This window comes from Marmota monax, unplaced genomic scaffold, assembly GCF_021218885.2.
Source record: "Marmota monax isolate L192 unplaced genomic scaffold, Marmota_monax_Labrador192_F-V1.1 WCK01_AAM20220418_F8-fsc00068, whole genome shotgun sequence".
Taxonomy (NCBI): domain Eukaryota; kingdom Metazoa; phylum Chordata; class Mammalia; order Rodentia; family Sciuridae; genus Marmota; species Marmota monax.
In genome coordinates, this window is record NW_026692352.1 from 4398394 (window position 1) to 4414598 (window position 16205).

Sequence of the window (16205 nt, forward strand, 5' to 3'; positions counted from 1 at the left end):
GGGCTTGTTTCATCTGTACTTTGATTTCTTCTTGATGTTTTCATCTCCAATTGTCTGATTGACCTGCAGAATCTGGAATGATTCATTTAGCTTTACACTCCCCCTGGAATCATTTATTCTCAGACATTTCCACTCACTTTAGGGAATCAGCTCACCATTCAGGCAAAATGCCCAGGCTCTGAAGAATGAATATTCTTTAAAAAATAGCTGTAAGGAAGGGAAGAATCCTTTCCACTTCCTCCACTCCTTTAAGTCTTGCAGAGAAAGGAGGCCATGCATTTTCTACAGGGAGAAAGTGTAAGATTTCAATCTGGACTCGCTCCAGTTCTTTTTGGATTTCTGAAGTCAGCAGCCCAAGGATTTAGTCTGTCAACTTCACCTGAGGGAGAGACAGAAGTATCTTCTTACTCATCTAGTAAAGCACATTGCAGTGCACCTATGTACTGAGTATGAAGCCAAGTCCTTGGCCAAAGACCTTGCAGGGAAGAGCTTAGCCATCAGTCTGCCCTAGGTCTAGTCAAGAGACAACCAGCCAAGAGGTCTCTCCACTCATTGCTGGCACTGCACCTCTTCCCAGGAGTTACCCAAAGCTGCCAGAGGTAAGTGTAGATTATATAGGGAGAAACTCAGACCACATTGCACAGAGCACAGAGACCAGTATGGACTTTAGAGCAACATACGCCTGGAACCCAATTCTTAGGTCTTACCTTTATTTTCTCCTCTGTAAAAAGGAATGAATGCTATGTTCTAAGGATTAAATTAGACAGCCTACCTCAGGACAGTCACTAGCACACAAGAATGGGGTGCCAGACACTGTTTCTAAGCTCACCACCAATATTAATTCTTTCAACAATTCTATGAGGAAGGTCCAAACTAATGTTTTGAGGCTTGTGAGGAAAGCATACAATACACACATACACACACAAGAAAAAAGATTTTGAGATGTTAAGTAACTTTTCCAGTTAGGGGTGGTGTATTTGCCTATAATCTCAGTAACTCAGGAGACTGTGGCAGGAGGATTGCAAATTCAAGGCCAGCCTCAGCAACTCAGACCCTTTCTCAAAATAAAAAATAAAAAGGCTGATGATGTAGCTATGTGGTATATGCCCACTGAAGAGTTTTATCCCCAATACTAAAAAAAAAAAAAAAAAGTGTCCAGTCACACAACTAGTAAATTGTGTAAAGGGATTGACAGCACAGACTCTGGAACTGGATTGCCTAAATTAAATGTTCAATAAATATTAGTTATAATCACTCAATAAATGGTAACAATTTTTATTTATTTATTTTTTGTTACTGGGGATTGAACTTGGAGTGCTCTTACTACATGGCTACATCCCCAATTTTTTTTTAATTTAGAGGCAAAGTCTCACTAAGTTGTCCACGCTGGCCTCAGACATTTTTTTTTTTTAATTTTTATTGTTGGTTGTTCAAAACATTACATAGTTCTTGATATATCATATTTCACACTTTGATTCAAGTGGGTTATGAACTCCCATTTTTACCCCGTATACAGATTGCAGAATCACATCAGTTACACATCCATTGATTTACATATTGCCATACTAGTGTCTGTTGTATTCTGCTGCCTTTCCTATCCTCTACTATCCCCCCTCCCCTCCCCTGGCCTCAGACATTTGATTCTTCTGCCTCAGCCTTCTGGGATTACTAGGTGTGTGCCACCACACCCAGCTATGTTTTTTTGTTTTGTTTTTGGTATTGGGGATTGAACCCAGGGGTGCTTTACCAGACTATACCCCCATTCCTTTTTTATTCTGAAACAGGGTTTTACCAAGTTGCTGAGAACCTAGCTGATTTGCTGAGGCTAGCCTCAAACTTGCCATAGAACTGCACCACCTTGCCTGGCTCCAGCTATCATTAAAGGCTCAACTTGACTAACTTCCTCCTCTTCTTTGAGATTCTTGGTGACAGCTCTAGAGCACACTGCTTTCTCCCTCTGATGATCCACAGCATTGAGTACACACAGACCCAAAGAAACACGTTTATATATTCACCTGATCATCCCCTTTGGCCTTAAATAAGATTCTACTGTTTCTTTAACTCCTCATGTCCTCTTCTCTTTCCTTCTTTCCTAAAAATACCAACACAAAGGTTCAAATTTTAGGGCTTACTATACTTCAGGTTTGGGTTTTTTAAATGTAGGTGCTCAAAAAGTATTTGTTATTAATAATGATGAAAGCATTCTAGCTTCTGTGGCTAGAGCCACTCCCCTAACCTTCTTCTCACTCCCAAATGTCTCAAGGGGCTATTCAGGAATAGCGGGTGGTCTCACTGAAGAAGAATGAGAAGTGATGGCAACTTCTATAATAGAACACAAGCCCCTGAAAAGAGGCAGTATTATTCAGCTCCAGCAATTTGTTGTCAAGTAGAAATATAAGCTCTGTGTTCATAGCATCTCCATTTTTCAAAAATTGAAAATCTGTATTTTAATGTTAAACATACTTTTAAAATGTCAGGCCAGCTTTCTGTATTGGTTGAGTTGGGGGAAAATTCTGCATCTGTTAATCAACAGAGTCTGGCATGTAACAGGTACTCAATATTTTTTGAGTAAGTTTCCATGTTGGCTTTCTTCCTTTATTAAACAGAGTAAAACACTCAGAGTAGGTGATAAAAAGACAGAGGCACTCACATCACTGCTGGAAGCTAAATTAGTTGGTCCAGTGTTGTTTTATTTCCATCTCTCAAACTAGACCCTAAGAAACATGAAGGCAGAGATCACATTCCAACACAGTGCCTTAGAAATACTTGATATAATTGAACCCATGACTGAAAAATTGAAGACCTGATTATGTAACCAATTTAACTTCAGTTTGTGAATTTACTTCTAAAATTAAAACATCCCTATAATCATCTTAGTATTTGGCACACTGACGCAAGAGGTGGGGTAAGGGAGCTTCCTTTACCCCACTTCTTGTTATACATGGCAAATATTGGTGGAACAAGAAGGGTGAGAATGTGTGAGATCTGACCATTAAACATGGCAGCTCAGTATGCTAGTCATATCCAAATTTATGGTGTCTGGCTCTCAATCCTAGTCCAAAAGACCATCTCCAAGTTTGACACCTCCTGGCCCATACTCCCACCATGATCTATGTGCTGGTTTCTGCAGGACCATCCTCTGGGGACAGGTGGTTTGGGGTCTCAGCGGTGGGTGCTAACTTGCTCTTTTCTTCTCTGTAGCTCCTCCCGCCGCTTTGCCTGCTGTTCACTCATGCAATCCCTGAAGGCCTGCACCTGTGGCTGGCACTGCCGCCAGTCCTGGTGCTGGGCCATGCACTCCTGCACTGCAAAGTGGGAGGCAGCACAGCCAGAGCGGGAGATGAGCTGGTCCAGAGGATCTACTTCTTCATCCTCCTTCTTCACCTGTCGGGCCCAGTTATGGCCTTGAGGGACTGAGGTTGACATCTTGAAGTCTAGAACATCAACAGAGACAAGGTAAGAGTATAATTATGATTATAATAAGGTCCCTGTGTCATAAATAGCACCAACTAAACTGCATTATTAGAGCTTGCTTATGTATTTATCTCCCCTAGAAGACTAAGCTCTTTTTTAAAATATTTATTTTTCAGTTATAGGTCAACACAATGTTTTTTATTTATTTTATGTGGTGTTAAGGATTGAACCCAGTGCCTCACCCATGGTAGGCGAGCGTCTACCTCTGAGCCACAACCCCAGCCCGAAGACTAAGCTCTTTGAGGAGAGATATTGAGCCTGATTTACTTTGGTGTCCCCAGCAGTAGGCCTGGCAGAAAAAACAGGCCTAGAAAATGGTTCGTATTGAACAACATTATATATTTGAGAGTGCTTTAAACAGCATTCAATAAGCTCAATAAATTCTGCTGATGGAATATGAATTAAGTGAAATGTCATCTTTTTGGAGAAGCCATCTCTGACCTACCTGAAAAGAACTAACGGTTAGTTATTGTTGTCTCCTTTGGCTTTATTCTATGCCTGAGGAAGAATAAGTTTAACACTTGGGATTATACCCAAATACGGGTAGGTTTTGACATGGGAGGAATGGAAAGAGTTCACTTTGAATGTAATAAAACATTCAGACGCCAGGGCAAGAGTTCAGTCTATAGAGTAAGTGAAAATGCTTTGTCAGCTATGCCCAAATGTGAGGTATGTTTGCCCAGAATATGTCCCCAAGATCATCTGCTTCACAGCAGTCAAAAGAAAGTAGCAGAGCTGGGTGCAATGGTGCAAACCTGTAATCCCAGTGGCTAGGAGGCTAAGACAGGATATTGCAAGTTCAAAGCCAGCTTCAGCAACTTAGGTCCTAAGCAATTTGACAAGCCCTGTCTCCAAATAAAAAATAAAAAGACCTGGGGATGTGGCTCAGTGGTTAAGTACCCCTGAGTGCACTTTCCAGTACCAAAAAAAAAAAAAAAAAAAAAGAAAGAAAGAAGCAAAGAACTTAAGAAACATTTGAAGAGAAATGATTACCCTTTCACAAATTTTGTCATGATGAGCTAGCTGTAAAAGAGCGTTAGAATTTCTTTTTTTTTTTAAAGAGAAAGTGAGAGACAGAGAGTAAAGAAAGAATTTTTTAATATTTTTTTTTTTTTTTTTAGTTATCGGTGGGCACAACATCTTTGTTTGTATGTGGTGCTGAGGATCGAATCCGGGCCGCACGCATGCCAGGCGAGCGCGCTACCGCTTGAGCCACATCCCCAGCCCCGTTAGAATTTCTTAATGCCTCTCTTGTGTCTCATTCATTCAACAGATAATTTTTTTTTTTTTTTTTTTTGGTGCTGCTGAAGATGGAATCCAGAACTTCAAACATGCTAAGCAAATGCTCTTACAACTGGGCTACATTCTTAGCCCCAGAACATGATTATTGCGTACCTACCATGTATCAGTCACTATGCTAGAGTACCCAAAAAAGATATAGTTCCTGTTTACAATGTAGATAAGTAAGCAGACAGTTTCAACATGTGTATAGCTAGCTAGGATTGGGAACACAGTGGAGGGGTACTTAATCCAGATACAGGGCAAGAATAGGCACAGAAGACTTCCTGGAGGAAGTGATTTAAAAAATGAGACTTAAAGGATAAGTGGGAGTTGGCTAGAGATGGGAAGAATATTTCTGGCCAGTGGAAGATAGAGACAGAATTTAACATATAAGAGGAACCAAAAGTTCAGTGATGGGCCTGAGGGTGCAGCTCACATGTGTGAGGCCCCAGGATTTGATCCCTAGCACCACAAAACACACAAAGAAAAAACCTGGCTGGAGATGAGAACAAGACCAGAAATGAAAACTGGTAAAATGACTAAGCATCTCATCATAGAAAGGCTTTGCAGGCCATATTAAGGAGTTAGGACTTTTATCCTAAGAACAATGGGGAAATCACAAGAGGAATTTAATCTCTTCACAAAATTCACTTGCTTTGAAGGTAGTATAATTTAAGGGAAGAAAGGAAATGGCTTTGAAATAGACATGGATTGGAAACCTTGCGTTGTCACTGTTTCATTGGATGCTCTTGTGCAAGTCACTTAGAAACCTCTTTTGAAAAACAGATGATAATGTTTGTAAGGAGACTGACGCGAACAAAAGTTTAAATATATGAGAGTTCCTATTACTGTATATGTTTCCGCTTCCTATGACATTGTGAGCTCTTCAAAGGCCAAGAGCAAATCAATGAAATCAAGAACGGTGGAAAGGAAAGTACCTTGGATTCTAAACAAAGAGATCCAAATTCAAATCCCAGTACCACGCCTTACCGTGTAATAATTTTCATTACTCATTAATAATGCTTAACTCGCAGAATTTAAGTATTAACATAATGAATGAAAAACGCTTTGGGCTACAATAGGCTTTGTAAACGCTATCTTAAGATCCCCTCCTCCATCATCTGATTTCAGTCTCCTGTGGAGTAAAATGAGGGCGACCCCTGCTCAGAATTCAGGGCAGGTTGAGATAGCTGGCAACTGAACAGTGGAAGTTGGCTTGAACTAGGAAGGTACAGAAAGGATCGGAAAGCAGAACAATCCAGGTTAGGTCACCTTAAGCTCCTCTGCCACTTTAAGGAGAGGACGCAAGCGTGTACGGCAGCCGAGTGCACCCGCGTTCTGTCCGCAGTGCCTCCCGGCGCAAGGACTAGGGGTGTCGTGCTCACGGAAAAGGTGGGAGGAGAGGACCCAAATGGAGCGACGGCGCAGATTCTTCAGGCAGTTAGAGATCCTCAGCGTCTCTCCACAAGAACCAGCCCCTCACGGTAGCACGCCGACGGAAGGGCAAGATAATGCATTTTCATTGGTGGTTTCTCCGTGTATTTCCCGCCCTCCGTTCCTACCGCCTGTTTGGGGGCTCCACTTCCGGGAAGGGGCGGAAGAGGCGGGCTAATGGAGGCGGGGTCAAGATGGCGGCGCCTTTGAGGATTCAGAGCGACTGGGCCCAAGCCCTCAGGTGAATCCAGGCCCAGATCAGGGTCAGAGGAGGCGGGTAACGGATGTTGTCTTAACGTCAAGGAGAGCCATGCCTGACCTGGATATCCACAGAGGTTAACCTTCAATTGTTGAGGAAGCTGGAGGCCACAAGGTCCAGAAAAAAGTCCCAAACCCGCATGGTTATTGCTTTTCATTCTTTGCAGTTGTCCTGAGGCCAAGGGAATACGTACGCACTGTGTGATCCCTGCGTAAGAAATAGTATCAATGAGTGGACAAACTGGGAGACAGGAAGACATTTGGCCAAGTAGTCATTTTGAAAATATTTCTTGGTCATCAGTTATTTGTAAAAGTTCCAGTACTCACTACCACTTTTGTGTTTTATGGACTCTATTTTCGTGCGCCCCCAGCGCCCTATTAGATGTATTGCACAGTTCTGTTCAGAAAACCATGCCAAGTCCAGGCCCTGTCCTAAAGCTCAGTGGAGCTCAGATGTGTATTCTAAATTTAAGTGATAGTTCCTGCCCTTCAAGAAGGTGACATTTAATTGGAACTACGCAGTAAATCATTCATTCATTCATTTAATGTATATTTGTTGATCATATACTGTGCCAATTATTTCTCTAGGTATCAGGATGAATACAGCAATGCCATAAATGACAGTTGCTGTTACTAATTGATTAGTAACTGTTATCACTATTGAAACAATGGTGAAGATGGATGAAACACAGCCTCCTGCACTTAAGAAATTTATACTTTGGTAGGTGGGACTAACCAAAATACACATTACTTATTGGTGTGCAAAATATGATGTTATAAATGAATAACAGTACCATTAAGTGCCACAAGGTACCTATGAAACAATTCAGGATCAGAATCAAAGGTAGCTGCTCATGTGATAGAAGGCTGCTGTCAACCTGGAGCTTTCTGAGTTAAAGGTCTAGGTCCTTTCCATCTTACCTAAGAGATCAGGATTTAGAGGATTTGGAGTCATGCATTCTAAAACATGTAAAAAGTCAGCATGAGGTTTTAGAAAGAACACATATTGTGAACCAGTTCCAGATTTCAATTCTTACTTCATAGCTAGGGGTTTGGGGCAAGTCACTTATCCCAGACCCTCAAGTTTTTGCATTTAATATGGGGATAATAAAAGGTATCTTGTTTGGTTTTTGTAAGGAATAATTATGCTATATGCAGAATGTCTAACTCTTGTTTTATAGTTATCTCAATAAATGCCTAAATATAAATAATCTTGATTTTTTTCAAAGCAAGCTCCCTGTTGATCAAAGTATTTGAGAATCGATTTAACTAGTGATATCTATTCATTAAATACTTAATCCACAAATATTTCTTTAACAATAAAATTTGACTGTCTTAAAATAATGTATGCCTGGATGGGAGATTAGACTAGATCATGTTTAGGTACAATGAACAAACTGAAGGTTATATGACCTTTCTCCCAAGTGTCATTCTTTTCAACTTTGAGCCTAATTAGGCTTTTGTCTCTCTTCATAGGAAAGATGAAGGGGAGGCCTGGCTGAGCTGTCACCCTCCAGGTAATGTCTATAAATCTATTTGTTCTCCTTTGAAAAAAAGATTTACTACCCCTAGTACAAAGCTGCCTATTTTCTGCTGGCCCACCCTTCTGGCACAATGCTTATAGTTTACAAACATGCTTGAGTAGTTTGTATTTTACTGAAATAATTCCCACTCCTCTATTCTAGAAGGGCTTCAGATTGTGTTTTCCATTTGTAAGCCACAGATGTTTATGGAGATATTATTAATGCTTTTGTGTGTGGGAGAGAGAGAGAAAGAGAGAGCATATATGAATGAGATATTGGGGATTGAAATCAGGGCCTCTCATACACTAGGCAGGTAGGCTACCACCACGCTACTTCTCCAACCTTTTTTTTTTTTTTTTGCCATACTGGTGGTTAAACTCAGTGGTGCTCTATCACTGAGCTGTGTGTGTAGCACTTTTTCTTTTTTATACAGGGTCTCACTAAGTTGCCCGCATTGATCTCCAACTTTTGATCCTTCTGCCTCAGCCTCCAAAGTAGCTGAGATTACAGGTACCACTGCACCTGTGCTGGTGCATTTTAATTAGCCCATTAGCCTTTATGTGATATATTCTACAGTTTTTTTATCTAATTTTTTTGGTGGTACTGTGTATTGAACTTAGGAGCACTCTACCATTAAGCCATATTCCCAACCCTCAAGGCCTCGATAAATTGATGAGGCTGACCTTGAACTTTTGATCCACTTCCTTAGCTTCCTAAATAGTTGGGATTACAGGCATGTGCCACTGCATCAAGCTGAGAAAATATTTTAAACATAGAATCTTTCTTGAGGAAATTGGTGCTGTATGGATGAAGCTAAAAATCTCATAGTCCAGAGCTTTTTTTTGTTTTGTTTTGTTTTTTAAAGATGGAAAATAATTGAAGAAAGAGCAATTTTTAAAATACAGTTTGAAGCTAGATGTGGTGGCACATGCCTGTAATCCCAGATTGAGTTAAGAGGATGGCAAGTTTGAGGCCAGCCTCAGTAACTTGGCAAGCCCTAAACAACTTAGTTAGATCCTGTCTATAAATAAAATATAAAGACTGGGGATGTAGTTCAGGGGTAAAGTGGTTCTGGTTCAATCCTCAGTACCTAAATAATAATAAATAAAATGTAGTTTGGAAGTAAAGGAAAGAAGGATTAACTGAACAACCAATATCTTTGAAGAAAAAGAAAGAGATTGAATTACATGTCTAACTCTAGCCAGGAAGTTAGACATGTAATTGTTATATGGGCTTTGATTTGAATATAAAAGTCAAAAGAATGGACAAAGTGTTTAGCTTCATTCTAGTGTCTGCATATGTTTATATTTAGGACAGTATTTCATTCAGTTCATATGACTGCAAAAATTCTATTTAGGCATATTTTCTAGAATACTGAAGTTTAATTATTTATGATGTGTTATATAGTGTATATACTGTTGGCAAATACACATATATATGATGATCTTCACCTTTCATCCTGGAAGAATTCCATTTCATAGCCATAAAAGCAGGTTGAGATCACTTCAGCAGCTTTTTCTATAAATGTTATATCTCTAAATCTCCATTCCTAACTTTTAAATCTTTTAGCATATTCACTCCCAAATTAGGTTTACTCTTTCTACCTCACCTGAATTTCAACACAGGTATCTGTTTTCCTTTCATGGGCCAATTTCATTATAGGTTCCATCTATACAGATGCTTGAATTGGGTCTGTAAGGAGAAAAATAATAAGTTCTTATAATTTTTTAAGACAAACTTTTAATTTTTTTTTCCCATGTAGGGAAACCATCTTTGTATGGCAGCCTAACTTCTCAAGGAATTGGCCTAGATGGTATCCCAGAGGTTACAGCCTCAGAAGGATTTATTGTAAATGAAATAAATAAGGTAAGTTTTTATGTCTTCTAGATGGCATACTATTCAGAAGGATGGCCATACCTCTATATCTACTTCAGATATTTACACTGTTATCTTTATATATGTGTCATCTCTATTTTATTTGTATAATAATCATACTGTTTGCTCCTTTGAATGTCAAGAGTTTTCTTCTTGTCTTTAATTATATTTACTTTAAAATGGAAATGTATTTCTTCTTATTTACCTTGCACCAGCTGTGATAATAACAAACTACATATACAATTTTGAATTTTCTTGTAGCCACATTAAAAAGGTAAAAGAAATAGGTGAGCTTAATTTTAATAATCTACCTTACTTAACCCAATATGTCTAAAATATTATTTTAATTTTTAAATAATATACATATTTACTAATAAGATATTTTATATTACTTTTTAAAATTTTCACAATTTTCTATTTTACATTTATAGCACATCTCAATTCAAACTTTTTTTTTTATTAGGAATGACTTGATCTGTATTTATATTTCATAAGATTTACAGTTGAGCTGGTGGGGTAGTGCATTTAGTTACATCCCAGTAAGTCAGGTTGCTAAGGCAAGAGGATCACAAGTTGGAGACAATCCTGGGTGATGTAGCAAGATTCTGTCTTAAAAATAAAAAGTATTGAGGATATAAGTCAGTAGTAAAGCACCCCTGGGTTCAATCCCCACTCCCAAAAATAAAATAAAATTTACAATTGAAAGCATAGATTCATAGGGGTTAGAGAGTGTAGCTCAGTGGTAGAGTATGTCCTCAGTGTTTGTGGGGCCCTTGGTTCAGTCCTTAGCACAAAAATCCTCCCTGATTTTATATGGGTACATATGCCTGTACTCCTGACTGCTTTGGAGGCTGAGGCAGGAGGATCACAAGTTCAAGGCCAGTCTTGAAAATTTAGAGAGACTGCCTCAGAAGTGAAAAATATTTTAAAGGGTGGACTGGGGATATAACTCAGTGGTAGAGCACCCACTAGGGTTCAGTCTGCAGTACTGCAAAAAAAATTCATATTGTTGCAAACATACCTAAAAGTTTTCTTTTTTAGTACTATATCACTGAGCTAAATACTCAGGCCTTTTTATATTTTATTTTGAGACAGGGTCTTGCTAAGTAGCTTAGAACCTCACTGGCCTTGTATTTAATTTATTTATTATTTATTTTTTGTTTTTGGTATTGGGGATTGAACCAAGGGGTGCTTAACCACCAAGCCACATCCCCACCCCTTTTTATTTTTTATTTTGAGACAAGGTCTCTAAGTTTCTTAGAGCCTCACAAAGTTGCTGAGGCTGGCTTTGAACTCACAGTTCTTCTGCCTTAGCCTCCTGTGTCACTGGGATTACAGGTATGCACTACCATGCCCAGCTTTAATTTTTAAATTAAACTTCAAGTTAAATAAAATTTAAAACTTAGTTCTTCATTTGCACTGGCCGTATTTCAAGTGTTAAATAGCCCGAATGTGCCTAGAATCTACCATATTGGATAGTATAGCTTCACGAACTATATCTGGCTAGGTCTTGGTGAAAAGTGTACATTAATAGTATATTAATAGTATTTAAGAGTTTTTTTCATTTGTTTTTGAGGTAAATAGATGGCTAAAGTATTACAGAACTCATGATCTACCTTTTCATACTCATTCTAATGGCTATAATCAGTGTGCTCTGGTGAGATGATTCCCAAAGGGTGAACCAGTCTTTTATTTATTTTTTATTTCCTTTTATTTTTTTGTGTATATTTTAATTTTATTTTTTGGTTTTAAGATATTTGAGTATACTGACAAGAATAGAGAATACTTTGTTATTTACATAAGATTTTTACCAAATGTGCATTCATTACCCTTTGTGTGCTGGGTTATAGGCTTCATGTTACATATTTTCATAAGCAACTATGGTTGTAGAAAGTGTCAGAAGATCTGAGTTTAAGTCTTAGTTAACTCTGATACTTATTAGGTTTGTGATTTTGGACAAATAAAAGTTACCTGAGTCTCAATTTTTTCATCTAGATCACAGAGATAATACTGTACCTCATAGAATGGTTAATGGAGAGTTAGGATACAAATGATAAAACTGTAGAATATTGCAAAAAAAAAAAGTTATTTTTATCATAATAATCCTGTGGGCTTGGCATTTTAAATTTCCATTTTTTTCAGATAAGTGTTATACTCAGGTTAATTAATCCCTATTAATCAAAGTCAAACTGTATGCTGGAATTGAAACCCAGTTTTATTGATTCCAACTTCAACACCACCTTGCAAGTCTCTGGTATTCTCAGATGTTTTGCCAGTATCCATCCACAGCCTGGATACTGATTTTTATATACCTTTTTTTCTTAAGTTTTCAAATTTCTATGCATATTTTATACTTGTAGCACATCTCAGTTTAGACTCTTTAAGTTTTTTATTGGAAATACTTGATTTATATTTCTTCCCTTCATACTTAGGCCTGGATACAATCCTAATCTCTTCAAACATCATTGCTAATTTCTGCTGTGAACCTGCTGAGTGGGTTCAGACAGTAAGTGCTTATGGTTGAACATTAATTTGTTTCCTAACTGCCATGAGTCACTTTGCTATTTGATGTTGCTACAGTGTTTTGTTAAATAGTATACCTGTCGTTATGCTTAAATGCCTAACTCTGGAATATAAAAAAAATTGACTTTGAATTTCATTCTAGTGTGGCATACTCACTTTTCCCTCCTTGGATTTGTCTGTTTTGATATCTCCTGCAGCTTTCCTTTAAATTTTTTTTTTTCATTAACAGCATGATTGTCTACTGCTGACATTGGAAGATAGCTCAGTATTTATCTTCTTCCATAGTTTGTTTATGGATTAATGGTTGATTTGTAAGGTTGATAAGCAGGAGAAAATCACTGATTCTTGAAATTTTTCATGTATTTTCCCCAAAGAAATGAAGTCTTCTGGGCTGGGGTTGTGGCTCAGTGGTAGAGTGCTCGCCTAGCATGCTTGAGGCACTGAGTTCCATTCTCATCATCACATAAGTGTAAAATAAAGATATTGTGTCCACTTAAAAAAAACTAAAAAATAAATATTAAAAAAAAACAAGAATGAAGTCTTCTGAGAGCAAACCCAGTTTTTACAAAGGTCTGAACATTAACCTTTTGGAACTCCTTGCATCCATGCTGGTATGACTATTTAGCCAAGAGTTTAGCTGACACATCAGTTTCTGGTGTAGGAGGTAGTTCTGAATCCAGGTCAGCTGTCTTGCAGCTATATGGGCTTTGTCATGCAGTCAGAAGCAGAAACTAATTTAGTGAAAAGACTGTAGGCAGCCAGGCATGGATATGCTGGCTAAGAAAGTGCTGTTTGTGTAGATATTCTAATTGTCATTTAAAAGGAGTAGATGGCCTGTAATGAGAACATAATTGATTTTCAGTAATGAAAATATGATTTTGAAGCTGTTCTTTCTAATGTAATGTGAGGATCTGTGCCTGTTGGATATAAAAAGGTTCAGAAAATCTTGATTATTGAAGGCATGTTCATTGCCCTCCAGAATTTCCAGAAAATCTGAAGTACTGTGGCAGAAGATATAACAGATTAGGGGCTCTTTAGTGAGTTAGCTCCTCATAAGAGATATACAATTAAGTCGTATTCTGTTGGTTAGAGTATTCTTTGATTAAAGGATGTCATATTGCAAGAATCCTTGACAAAAAGTTGACCAAGCCTTTTATTAGTGTACTGCCTTTATCAGTCAGCTACCTTGAAATGCCAACATACTTGGGAAAATTATTATAAATGACCATTAGCAAGTCTCATATCACCTGAATTTAACATCTGGTTGTAGGCATACTTTCCTACTACACTACCAGCCAAAAGACATGAACATGACTAGTCAAAACACATGGGGCATCATAAAACAACTATGTGATGATGGCCAATCTATGATCAGGTTGTCAGTTTTAAGTGTTAGGTGGGAATGGGCACTGCAGTTCTGACCCATCCCTACACATTTATGGATATACCATAATTTACTTTACCAATTTCTCTAGTAACTATAAATGTCAGTAATCTAACAGGTTTTTCTTAAAGTTCTTATAGGTAGTAGGGGCTGGGGTTGTGGTTCAGTGGTAGAGCACTCGCCTCACATGTGTGGGACCCTGGGTTCGATCCTCAGCACCACATAAAAATAAATAAGTGGAAAAAAAAAGTTCTTATAGGTAGCAAGTTCACTTTTAGACTTGTTTAGACCCTAGACTTGGGGGCAGGTGCTAAATTTCCTCACATCTCTTTATGTACTCTCCTGCTTATCCTGTTCCTTGTCCCATTGCTAATTGAGAATATTGAGATTTGATTTTCTTCTAAAAATTAATGCTCTCTTGCTTTTCAGTTGTATCATATTGTTAGTCTGTCCTCTAGGGGACCATTTACATAAAAACAAAATGGCATCTCAGTGATTCTAAATTGCAGTGCAGCACTCTGCAGTGAAAGGACTTCTAAACCAAGGGAGGGTTCTAGTTTTGTGGGCTGGGCAAGAATTAGAATGAGAATTTCCTGTGGTCTTAATGTTTTCTTTGAGAGGCTTTAATTACTTGGGAGTAGCTTCACTGACAGATTTCATCTTTTCCTCTTTGTTTAGAAAAGCATTCATATTTCATGTCCAAAGGAAAATACATCTTCTAAGTTTTTGGCACCATATACTACTTTTTCCAGAATTCATACAAAGAGTGTAAGTATTTTGATAAATAAAAAGTGTAATAGCATGCTAATTCTTTTACTTTATCTGCTTTTCTAGTGCTGTAAAGATATTCATAATTAATGAGTCATTCATTTGCTCTACATTGTAAAATGATACAGCTGATGAAGTATGATGTGTGGCAAAACTGGTGTGAGGGTCCGGAGTATGTATACAGACAGGCTCACTGGTAATCTTAGAGATTGTCTGAAATTTTTTAAAATATATTTTAGCAGAGTCACTTATCAGCTTTTGGATAATGATATAATAACCGATGCTTGCATAATTTGGCACTTCTCATATTTCATTACCTTGTCTACTAGACAGGAACATTTTCTCAATATTCTAAATATACCTCATTGAGGAATAATTTTCAGATGTTTTTTGTAATAAAGCCCTTTCTACTTTTTTTTTTAGCTTTTTTAAAGCAGAAGTGAAAAAGTGGTGGATAAGTCTCCTTTTTACTGTGTGGTACATTTTTTTTTAAAGCTATTTTTTGTTGGGTGCAGTGGCATATAACATAATCCCAACTACTTGGGAGACTAAAGCAGGAGATTTGCAGGTTTGAGGCCAGGCTGGGCAATTTGGTGATACCCTGTCTCAAAAACCAAATAAGAAATGGCTGACATCCATTGAGTGGTTTACCTACCATTGCATGAGCCCCGGGTTCAATCCCTAGTACTGCAAAATCAAATAAGTTACTTTTTACTCTTGTTGCAAAGCAAATAAATATTTATAGTGATAAAATTAGGAAATAGAAAGTAAAAAATTACTCCTGTTTTTATATTCTAAAAGATAATTGTTGTGAACTTTTATAGCCTTTATTGATAATAATAATAATAGCAATGATAACTAATATTTATTTATTGCTTTCTATGAGTTAGCTCCATGTTGAACTTTACATATTATTATTTTACTTTATTCTCTCAGTCTTTGGGAAACTCTTATGTAGGCAAGTTTATAACTTGCTTTTTATTACTTAATATGTACATTATTCTCAATCATCTTTCCTAGTGTTCTTGTAGGAGCTGCATAGTATTACATTGTATGACTTTGTTATAATTTATTTTTCTAGTCTTACATTACCAAACATACAGGTGTTTCCATTTTCTTCATTTGTGTTATGAACATAGGATGTATATCTCCATTTATACCTTGATAGAAGTATCTTTGCTTGAATCCTTCTGGTGTATGTTGGAAGATTATCTTTTGTATAAGTGGGTTCCTAAGAATTAGGAGAAATATCCTAAAAAAAATAAATCATGAAAGATGGAAACTTTATAGGGAAAACCTTTTAGTTATAGTAGAACACTAGAGATGATTACAGGAAGTAAAGGATATTTATTTCAGCCTTGTGGGGAGGTTGGTGATGAAAACAGCCTTCATATCAAACTCAGGTCCTTGCTGTTGGGAAGCATAGTCTTGAAGAAGATTTGGAAGACTATGAAAAAAGGAGATTTATAACATGTTTCAAGGAAATAAGAGCATTTCATTATTTGTATTATAAATTGTTTTGTCTTTTGAACAGATAACATGCCTGGACATTTCCAGTGGCGGCGGCCTTGGTGTGTCTTCTAGTTCTGATGGTAGCATGAAGATCTGGCAGGCTTCCAATGGAGAACTCAGAGTAAAGGATTTGGATACACTTTTAGAATCTTATACAAGGTTTCAGAAACCTT

The 16205-nt window shown here is 37.6% G+C and overlaps 2 protein-coding genes across 7 annotated transcripts in view; one reads left to right on the forward strand and one right to left on the reverse strand.

Moving 5' to 3' along the window:
• Positions 1-2669: 2669 nt before the first annotated feature.
• Positions 2670-6282, reverse strand: LOC124091026 (cytochrome c oxidase assembly factor 4 homolog, mitochondrial). Its single transcript, XM_046441943.2, has 2 exons — positions 6028-6282; positions 2670-3434 (listed from the first exon to the last, which is right to left on the reverse strand). Exon 2 carries the CDS (start codon positions 3424-3426, stop codon positions 3163-3165), a length of 264 nt encoding a protein of 87 aa, XP_046297899.1. The 5' UTR covers positions 3427-3434; positions 6028-6282; the 3' UTR covers positions 2670-3162.
• Positions 6283-6341: 59 nt separating this feature from the next.
• Positions 6342-16205, forward strand: part of Paaf1 (proteasomal ATPase associated factor 1) — a 28867-nt gene continuing 19003 nt past the window's right edge. The window contains exons 1-6 of one of the 6 annotated variants that reach the window (XM_058578536.1): positions 6343-6430; positions 7924-7964; positions 9733-9836; positions 12278-12351; positions 14431-14520; positions 16055-16153. In XM_058578536.1, the coding sequence (XP_058434519.1) occupies positions 16118-16153 (36 nt within the window). In that variant the 5' untranslated portion in view covers positions 6343-6430; positions 7924-7964; positions 9733-9836; ... (1 more) ...; positions 14431-14520; positions 16055-16117. Of the gene's footprint in view, positions 6563-7035; positions 7169-7923; positions 7965-9732; positions 9837-12023; positions 12121-12205; positions 12352-14430; positions 14521-16054; positions 16154-16205 lie in introns of those variants that run through there. The other 5 variants (XM_046441940.2, XM_046441941.2, XM_058578537.1 and 2 more) reach the window with 5 other exon arrangements.